Raw genomic sequence first — 10,503 nt, 5'->3', positions numbered from 1 at the left:
GTGAAACCCAAGGGAAATAATTCTATGCAGGTGCATGAACTTATTTGGGAATTTAAAGTAGATTTTGATCAGACCCACCCCTCTACCCTTTGCTAAGCACGGACCCCCTTCCCTCAGGCTGTTTCATCGTTCCCCGAGATTTGCTGTCCCAGGATTTTCTCCTGCCTTGCCTCCGAATAGAGTGCAGCGATTCCCTGCTTGAGCTGTCCGCCCCACGTAACTAGCTGCCCCCTCAGGTCTCACTGTGTCAGCCCCAGGCTGCGAAGCGAATGGGTAAGGGCTTGCCAACTCAGGCAAACTTCGTCATCAGAGATGACTGAGGTTTTGGGGTTTCCCCATCCCTCCCACGCCGGGCCATGCCGCTAGCGTTAAAGAGTGCTGCAACTCTACTCTTGAGCTGCAGGGACGGGGCAGAAAACCCAGCGCACTCTGGACGACACTGCTGCCAGTCAGGGGCTCCTGGCTGGGGACAGAGAACGCAGGGAGATTTTCCACAAGACGCTTTGTTTTCCTGCGGCAGAAACCCGAGGCGGGCTCTTTCCACCAGTCCTAACTGGCCCGCAGCAATAGCCATGGAAGTTGCTGTGGCGCAGAGCGAGACCCAATCACTCCGCACCGCCCGTTTTGTGGAGGTTTTTTCCCTACATAGATTATTGCTTTCTTCCTCCTTTGGGTAAGTGGAATGAGTCCCCAAATAACCAACCCAACCAACCAATCAATGTAAATTGACTGTGATGGAAGCGGGCGGGGAGGGGGTAGGGAGGCACGAAGAGTTAATGTGCTAATTAGCTAATGGGCTAAGGTGCTAGTTTTTGTTTGTTTGTTTTGAGGGGTGGTGGTCTTGCATCTCAGCTTTGGAAGAATTACATTTAATTTCACACGCATTGCAGGGAGGGTACTGGAATTTCTTCATTTTTGTCCCCCCCCCCCCATAAACTTGTCTTTGAGGATGAGAGTGGGGTTGAGGGAATGCTCCAGAGATGAGTGGCCCCTGAAAGGCAAGAGGGAAGGAATCCAGTGATTCAGTGCAGAGATGTTCCCCCATGCCAGTGGCCAGAGCAAGACTCTAACCCAACCAACAGCTATGTACGAATTCTGTTTCCAGGGCCAGGAGGGTCTGCCCCATGTCTCCCAACTTCCCCATAACTGTCCTCCTGCTATTGGGGTGGGGAGGTCATTTATTACCTAGAGGTCAAAATCACTTTTAAGGAAGACCTGCAACTTACTTTGGACATAAGGGATGCTCTGTGTTTGTTGATTGGCTGAATGGCAATGCATCAGGAGACTGCAGTTTGTTCCAAGGAATGGTGCCTTGGGCAGTGATAGAATTCCTTAATGTTGACCTCCTTGAATGCAGGATAGCCCAGTTCCTTATACAAAGGGGAAGAGACTGGAGTTTGGATAACCCAATATTTGGACCATCATTACTCAAAAGAACACATCTGGTCAGATTCATGGTCCTAGACCCCAAGGTTTTGGTATAGAGACGATGGGTCTTTGGGTCAGATAAACTTGGGGTCTAGGTCTCCCTTCTGTGACCCTGGGGGGTATTTCTTATTCCCCTAAGCAGAAGTCTTCACCTCTGTACAAAGAGGCCAGGGAGAGCATCCTCAGAGAAATGGAGGAAACTGATGGAGAAAGAGAGGAGAGAGGCGAAGTTGCATTAAATAAGCTGTTTTGCCTCCTCACCTAAAGGGGTTTTGGGGAGGTGTGCTTCTCTGTTGGTTCCTGGCTGACTCCAGTGGAGATGAAGGGAGGAGAGGGTAGAGTGAGGCTTGAAAGTGCTTCTGAGGGTCTCCTTTCTGTGGGCTTGGGTAAAGAATTCCTATGTATACCAGTTTCTCTGGGGCTTACCACTGGGAAATGAGGAAGTTCTATTTGCTTTGTGTTCCTGCCTTGTTCGTCGTCCTCGAAGTCCAAGGAGGGGCAAGTATGAAAACAGCCCAGAGGAGGCTGCTCTGAGGCACTCGGGGAAGCCATCCAAAGGGCTCAGGAGGCAGAGCAGCACCTCAGTGTGGTGCTGGCTGTCCTTGAACTTGGTCTGCAGAGAACTCAAAGCTTGTGTCTGGGCTGCTTGGGAAGTCAGTGACAAAGCACTTCCCACAGTAGCTCTCCCCATAGAGCGTGCCCCAGAAGTGTGTGTGTATGTGTGTGTGTGTTGATAAGTTTACCCAGGCCTCCCATGGACCTCCAAGGTATCTTGAATGCCAGGCTAGTCTAGGGTTTGAGAATCACAGCTGACAGACTTGGGAAATGGGTAGTTGTCACTTTTTTCTTCCCTAAGTTAAGGCAGTAACAATCAATCTGACCTCCTAGCACTAGTTCTTCGAAGCACAGGTCCACGTCAGTCTTACCCTTTGCCAGGTGGCCAGCACCTGGCTTAGTGATGTCACACAGAAGGACTTCGGTTTGTAGATGCTGAATGAATAAGAGATTTTAGTGATCTTACTTATAGACAAAGGGACTGAGTTGAACTTCCTATTCAACACCACAGTGTGCTAACCAAACCTTCCTTTAGCAAACATTACACTTCCTTTAGCATACATCATCATTATTGTTGTTGTTGTTAATTATTTTGAGTGTCTGTTATGTGCAAGTCTCTGCTGCTAGGCTCCCCAGGGAACTTACAAGCAGAATTCATATGGATACTCTGGTGGCTCTTTCAAGAGCACCCGAGCACTGTTAGCCTTTTCTGGCTTTATCTAGGTGGAAACCCACCTAGGGATTCCAGGACGAGGATAGTGGGGGTGGGGCATCTCCCTAACTCTCTGAGAACAGGGCTGAGGTCTTCCTGCACCCACCATTGGCTGATTCTCATGGGCTCCCCTGGGCCACCTCCTTAGCCAAACCTTAGCAACTCCACTTTCCTCCTGGGCCTCAGAGGCTCTCCCCAGCCCATCTCCCCAGCCTCCAAGCAGGAGCCCTAGTCCGGCTACAGGTAGCTGGGGAAGAGACCAAGCTGTGCCTAGGGAACTAGGCGCGGTGAGAGCGCAGCCAAGGCCAAGCGGTCCCAGAACAAAAGGCTCATGGCTGGTATTAGCTTCCTTCACTCAGTAGCACCGCGGAGACCTGGGTTCGGGACTCAGGCGAGAGGACCACGCTGGGGAGCAGGGAGTGGAGTACCAAAAATGAAGTGACAAAAGAGAAAGAGCAGGCACCCGGGGTGGGAGCGGTGAAAGGAGGTCACCCCCCCAGGCCGAGGTCTGCGGTGGGGCCGCGGCAGGCAGGCCCTTTCCTCCGCCTCCTGCGGAGCCTTCCAGGCAGCCAAGCGTGTCTCCGGCTGCAACTCCACCGAGCACGCTGCGGCCGCGCCAGTAAGTAGCAGCCGCGCCCTCTGCTCGCAGTCTCCGCGCAGCCCGAGGGAGGACAGGTCCGCCACCGCCTAGCGACGAGACGGGGTGTCCGGGATCCACGCGCGCCCGGCGTTCTCCCGCAGTGGCGCGGCACCTGCAGCGCGCCACGGGGAGGGTCGCCTTAGCCGCGAGCTCCCCGGGGCGCCGCGCCACCCTTCTGTCCAATGGCTTTCAGCGGGCGGAGAGTGGGGGGCGTCGCCCGGGGGCGAGGAGCCCCGGCTGGGGAGGGGCGAGTGCTCTGTGCTCAGCCGAGCGAGGCTGACGTGTCCGCTGGAGCGCGCGGCCGGGTGTGTGCGCGCCTGTGTGTATGTGTGTATGTATGTATGTGTGCGTGTGTGTGTGTGCGTGTGTGTGGATGCGAGAGAGGGGGTACGAACACGCCTTTGGGGACCCGAGGGACGCTGCGGTGGGCTTCTCTCCGGCCTCCGCCCGGCGGCTGCTCAGCCTCGAATCTGCCTACCGTGCTTTTGCAGAAGCAGCCCGGCTCTTTCATCCTCTCGGAACCACCCTCAGCATCCGATCTTACTTTTTCTTTCACCCACAAGGGCAGCAGCTGGCCACCCCTTAACCGGTGCAAACACCCAACTAAGCCAGTGCTCGGTGCTTTCCTCAGCTAGTATTTTCCCGCTTGTCTTTCTCTGGGGCTCCCCACGAGCCACTTCGATGCTCCTCCATCCTCACAAATTGTTCCGTTGGTCTGTTTAACCAACGAGTTGTAAATCGTGAAGACTTTATTATTATTATTATTTTGATTCTTTTCATTTCATCCCCCTGTGGGCAACGGAGCAATGAAATTTCCAATCGAGACGCCAAGAAAGCAGGTGAACTGGGATCCTAAAGGTTGGTATTGCCTACTTCGGGCTACCCTGGCTCTCTTTCACCTGCGGGTGCCTCACTGTGTGGATGGGCTTGCTCCCGGCAGGCAGCATGCGTCCTGAGGCTGGGAAATGCGCCTGACAACTGCAGCGTGGGTGGGAGGAGGGCGGAGGCAGCGTGGGTTCGGAACCCAGATCGCGCCTGTCAGGATCACATAATCATTGTCCCTCTAGGACGGTTTCACCTTCTATTTAAAGCTACACCAAACTGCTGTTTGTTTTGAAATTGTACCAAGAGTTAGTATTTGCTTTTGACTTTGTGAGTGTGCATGTTCGTGTGCCTGTGTGTGTGTGTGTGTGTCCTTTGTTTCTAGTGATCTTTGTCTCTCTGGCAGATGGGTGGGGTGCCTCTCACTGGACCTGGAGCTGCGCCTCATGGCCCGCGTGTCCTCAGAGGGACAGGTTTCTTGGCAGCGTGTGAGGCTGAGATCTGCAGTAGCTGTCCCTGGGGTAACACTTCTCTCCTAGGGCATGTAGCATAATGGAGCCCAAGGGGCCTCCGGAGTCTTCCCTCTGTCTTATTACTAATCCTGCCGGCTAGGTTAGTTTAGCTCAGGTTGTAGAAGGGGTGTGGGGAATGGTTTCCTCGACAAGGGTGGGTCTGGAAAGGGCTCACGGAGTGACCTACAGTGTACTCACGCACACAATAGTGTGGTATACTTTTAGGAATGTGAGCTCACTTTCCTTTCCTGTAAAAGGGATTAAGGCAGGTTGTGTGGGTGTGCCACACTCCTGGCCTTGGCCACTGCTCTCCCCCCCATGTTAACGCATCGATATTATAGCTCTGAGTAAATAGTATGGGAGCAGGACGAGTTGAAACCGTATGTCCAGTCACCTCTTAGCTCGTATCCAGGCTGAATTAGGGTAGGCAGTGCTTGAATGGGTCTTTTAAAGAATATCATTTTATTAGTCTTTGACAGTTTTATACAATATATCTTGATCATATCTAATTCCCACTCAGCTCAGTTCTTCCCTTTCAATTTCTTTATGACTTCATTTCTTCCCTTCCCCAGACTAGATCCAGGAAAGCAAGTTCTGTGTGAAGTAAATGTCTTATGAATTGACTGGCTGGAGAGTGAGTGAAGAGGTATTGCCCTTCAGATTGCAGACCCCTTCAGTACAACCTCAGTCTTCTGTTTGGTTTCCAAATCTCTGGAAATTAAGAAGCCTGCCTGCTAATTTGGCTTTTAGTTTTAATCATTGCAGGATTTATTTGTCAAATACATGTTTCACATCAGCCACAGTCTGAGACCTGGAAATATAGTCACAAGAGGACAGACAAAATATGTGTCTTCTTAGAGTTTACAGTGTGGGTGTTGGGTCAAAATTAGTCACTTCAGGGAGGCGTTAGGGATTCAAAGTGTGGCGGACTCTGTGGGCGCCATGGGGCTTTAAGAAAGTCTGATAGAAAACCTTGAAGCTGGGTGTGGTGGCTTGTGCCTGTATGTAAGCAATGGGGAGCCTGAGGCAGGATTTCCATTAGTTTGAGCTTTAATTAACATGAGGCTATCTTGTGAGTTCCAAGTCAACTTGGGCTTCTCCCCTGTCTGAAACAAAACGAGCAGATTGACAAAGGCTGGAGGAAAGGATGACAGGTGGTTTTGGTGAGGAAAAGACACCCCTATGGTCCTGGCACCTAGAGTGGCCGTTCCCTGGCCAGTGAGAAGGGGCTCTGCCTTCCTTGGAGGGAACCGCAGAGCAGAAGTCCACAGAGCAGAAGGAACATGTGCATTTGAGGAGCTGAAAACAGTGTCCCAAGCCCGGAGGAGAGAGACAGTAAGGAATTCGTGCTGTAAGGCGTGGTTGGGGATCTCCAAAGCCCCGGTGATGGTTGTGATAGAGTCAGGTTTGGGACTGAGGAAGAGGGGTCTTTATTTTAAGCCTTAAAGAGGTTCAAGCCAGAGTCACGTGATCTGAGCTAAGTTTCAGAACCATTGGAATGAGACGATTGCAATTCTAGGGACCACAAGCAACAGTACACTCGCCAAGGCGGTGGCGTTGGAGGTGGAGAGATGATGCAGAGAGAAGCTTTAGTGACCTGAAATCCACAAGACTTGTGAAAGAAGCACCCAGGTCAACTTCCAAGGACCGGGATACAGCTGGGGCAGGTCTGGTATGGAGAAGGGGGGCATTCTAGGGTGAGACGACCCCAGGGGGCAGCAGTTGACAGAGGAGGGGTAGATAGCTTTTGGAATTCTACTAGGAACATCAAGGGTTTGTGTTCCTGATGCTGGGTTTGAAAACTTATTTCTGAAACATCTTCTTGTGTCTCTGTGACAAGTGGTTCCCACGAATTTTCTGTGTTTCTCAGCCTGATACAGAGAAGAACATACTAGAAGCGTCTACAGTTACAACCACAGATGCTAAAAATAAACACTACAATAAAAAGAACAGTATTTCACCAGCCAGCCCAGGTGCTTCAGGACCATTAATCCCATCACTTATGCTCACAATTCTTTTTTTTTTAATTAAAAAAATTGATTAGCATATGAGAAATGGGTTTCATAATGAAATCTTCATTCCTATGTGTCATTATACTTTACTCATATTTATATTCTCCACCCCAACACCTTACCCCACTCCTCCTCCCTCCCTCTCATTGGTCCCCTTCTGGTTTGCTTTTGTTACTTTATTATCTTTATTATTTAAAACATTCTTCATTTAGTTTTAGGTGTATGGGTGTTTTGCCTGTGTACCACATGCAAGTACTGTTCATGAAGGCCAGAAGTGGGCATCAGATCACCCTAGGAACTGACTGAAGTTACAGATGCTTATCCAGTTGCCATGTGGGTGCCAGGAATTGAACCAGGGGCCTCTGGAAGAGGACTCAGTCTTCAGACTCGTTTTCATAGTTCTTATTTGACACCATGTTACTGTCCTACTTGACCGTTGCTGTTGCCAGGACACCATGAAACTGCCTTTCCTGAGGTTCACACCTTTTGTTTCTGAAGGCGCAGGTGACTAGAGTCTGACCTTGGGTGTGTCTTAGAATCACCAGCCAGATAGCGGCCGAATGCTTCTCATGTGTTAATTTCCTTAATGTTGACAAGCAGTTTAGGAGGAAAGTGTTGTCCTACTTTTAAAAACGAGGGAACTGTGGAACAGGAAGGTCAAGCAACTTGCTCAGAGTTGCCCGGCTAGTCGTGAGTAGGACTGGACTAAAACCTGGACTCTTAGTCACTCTTCTGGCATGTGTCTAATAGACTATTGGGACATCTGCCTGGCGAGTCTTCCAACACTCAAGGACTGTCAAAACTTATTGGAAGGAGGTAAAGGAGAAGGAAGAGAGTAAAGAGAGAGAAGGCTAGGCAGAGGAGGGGTAGTCATGCCAACTCACCAGAATCATTTAGTGCTATTCTCCTGCCTACTCCAGATTTGCTTGCTGCTCCGGCACGTTAAAGGCTTTTAAGCCCCAGAAACATCAATGCAGAATGTTCTCTCATGGCTTGAGGCAAGTGGATCAATATAGTGGAGAAAACTCAAGACTCAGGGGTGGGAAGAATTAGGTTCTGGAAGCAGCTGCATCATTTCCTGGCTGTGTGGCTTTAGGGTCTTCCCTTAGCCTCTCTGGGCCTTCCTTTCTTTCTGTTTAGAAAGCAGCCATGGCTATGGCCTCTGTGTACCTGTGGGCTCTTTGTGTACCTCCCCCTTCCCACCTCACCCCACCCTTGTTCTGATCTTTGAGTACCTGAGGCAGGGGATTGTCTTCCTCCTCTCCCCCCTCTCCTCCTTTTCTGTAAAGGAATTGCATTGCTTAGCTGCTGGTGGTGAGTAGTCACACACCTGGCTCCTCTCAGGTCACACGCTACCTCCCCTGAAGGACTAGTTCTCCGTCTCTGTCAGGTTCTAGGATGTATCATCTGTCGAGCCCTTCCTGGCAGTTGCAGTCTGGAGCCACCTTACTTACATATCACGTTGGATGCCAAACACCTTTACTAGCGCTCGAGCTTCATGAGCAGGCACTTCCTCATCTTGTTCAAAATTGTACTCCAGTGCCACAGGAAGTGCCTGGCAAACCTTAGTCACTTAGAAACCCATTGTCTCATGATGAATTTGATGGATAGATGGGTGGATGGATGAATGGACAGACAGATGGGTAGATAGATGGATGAATAGAGACAGGAAGGGAGATAGGGAAGGATTAACAAGGATTAGGGGTGTGTGTGTGTGGGGGGGGAGAGCCAGATCTATTGAAGTTTGGATGATGGATGAATAAACAGGTGAATGGAGGGACTGGAGGGTATCCAAGGCTCTGGTATCATGAAATTCTAGACTCCTCAAAGTTGCAAACCACAAAGTACAAATAAAGCCAGAAGAAGAAGGAGGCTGTCTTCAGTAGCACAGGGCCAGAACACACATCCATTTTCCCATTTCCTCTTCTCAGTCTGTCTCATTTCCTTCCCGGTTCTCAAGCCTGTAGCTGCTTTCCTTTCCCTTGCTTTCTCCAGGAACTGAAAGGCTGTTGTGAGCGTGAGGTAGTGATGCCAGATGGGTGTGTCTGGCCAGACAAAGATCTGGTCAGTGTTCAGCTAATAATGGATCTGTGGCTATTTTCAGGGACTTTAATACACTTAAGGAATAAATAAAACCTCCGAACGGGAGCTGGGTTCTTTAAAAAAGCTGCACTTTCAATGGAGAGTTCCAGGAAATCCTTCACCTTTTGTGTAGCACTTTTCAGTTTACAGAACACTTTTCACAAATGATGTCATTTATTCTTCAAGCAACTATTTTTTGCAGATATTAAGAGTTTTAGTCTTGCTGCTGGGAAAGCTAGGATGTAGAAAAAGGAGAGGCAACTAACTTCTTTGCGACCCTCAGACTTCAGATAGGTAGCGAACAGAGGCTGATCCCGGGTCATTGACTGCCTCTATCCAGGGTACCATCAGTCACACCTCCTTTCCCTCCATGGCTTATCAATTCCAAGGTCACCCCCTCTTCCTACTTGGCAATACACTCACAAGTCTCCCTGGGAGAGTGGAGGTGGCCAGTGGGTCTCCAGCTGTGGCCTGTTTCAGCAACTTTTTTGCACCTGCATAAGCTACATACATGTTACAGCATGGATCAGCATGTAGAAGGCGGAGCCCACCTTCCATCCTGGCCCAAGGGAGATATCAGTCTGTGGTGAACGGGAGCTATATTGAGTTGGTGGGGTCCCATGAGTGCTGTCTTCATTAGTGTGTTTCCAAACATATATTTGCACAGTTTAGGTTCTCTGGAAAGGAAATCATCTATTTCTGATTTAATATCCAACTTTCAGAAGATCAGCATTCCAAATGCAATTAATAAAGAGCCCAAATCACCATAATTAGTGGAGGAATTACAGCAGGATGATGTTCCAGAGATTTTTCTGAGCTGAGGTTTGGTTTGAGATTCCTTTACAGCACAGTTGGTTCTTCTCTTGTAGAATGAAGACAGGGCATGTGGACCCTTGCCGTTCATCCCATTTCTATCATCACTATGCTTTGGCTTTATCTTAAGTCAGGCATATTTGAGAAACACAGTGCTGTTTTGCCTCCAACTGGGAAACTTCAATCATAGCTGAGCTGTGGTGTGAAGGTTACTAGAGGCGCAATGAGCTAGTGAATTGCTTTGTACTTTTAGTCTACTGGAAATCAATCTCTTCCTCTCAGTGTCTTTCTCTCTCTGTCTCTGTGTCTCTGTGTCTCTCTCTCTCTCACACACACACGTACATGCTCACATACATGCATATGCACATGCACATGTACACACAGGCACACATGCACGCACATACTCACACAGAATGATAAATGATTTTAAAAAAAGCAGAAAGAAGCCATTTGCCCACAATTTAGTCCCTTAGTGAAAGCAGAAAGGTGAATAAAAACAATTGTTTCTTCTCAGATTTTGTTAAGAGGGGGACCTAGTGGGTGGCTCATACTGAGTTAGATCTGCTTAGGGTCCATCTGAAGGCTTTGTTATGGAACCTAAATGTGGCGTTAGAGTGAGGTCACTATGTGGATTTACACCCAGATGGCTTATTTCTGTCTTTAAGAATCATCCTCTTCTGGACACTGGTCCTTTGGGTCCTTCCCAGCAGCTTAGCGCTGTCTATGAGACTTATCACTGTCACCCAGAATGGGGGAAAGCAGAGATCCCATGTTTACAGAAATGGTTTATGGAAGAAATCTGAGATTTCTACTTTGTCCCTCCTAGGATCTGGAACTGAGTGCCATAGAATGGTTATAAAGCCTGACTTTCTTCACCAATGCCGTGTGTGTGTCAGTTGTGATATTTGCACACCCATCACCTTTGTT

At 49.3% G+C, this 10,503-nt stretch overlaps 1 protein-coding gene across 3 annotated transcripts in view; it reads left to right on the top strand.

Moving 5' to 3' along the window:
- Positions 1–252: 252 nt before the first annotated feature.
- Positions 253–10,503, top strand: part of Kcnk10 (potassium two pore domain channel subfamily K member 10) — a 139,303-nt gene continuing 129,052 nt past the window's right edge. Inside the window, exon 1 of one of the 3 annotated variants that reach the window (XM_031357615.1) lies at positions 253–673. Coding sequence is in view for 2 of the 3 variants with exons in the window: in XM_031357613.1 (XP_031213473.1) it covers positions 4,142–4,193 (52 nt within the window). In the remaining variant the exon portion in view is untranslated. Of the gene's footprint in view, positions 674–2,974; positions 3,315–3,583; positions 4,194–10,503 lie in introns of those variants that run through there. The other 2 variants (XM_031357614.1, XM_031357613.1) reach the window with 2 other exon arrangements.

Source organism: Mastomys coucha, unplaced genomic scaffold (assembly GCF_008632895.1).
Source record: "Mastomys coucha isolate ucsf_1 unplaced genomic scaffold, UCSF_Mcou_1 pScaffold6, whole genome shotgun sequence".
Lineage (NCBI taxonomy): Eukaryota > Metazoa > Chordata > Mammalia > Rodentia > Muridae > Mastomys > Mastomys coucha.
The sequence above is the reverse complement of the archived record's forward strand: the minus strand, read 5'-3'. Positions and strand labels throughout refer to the sequence as shown.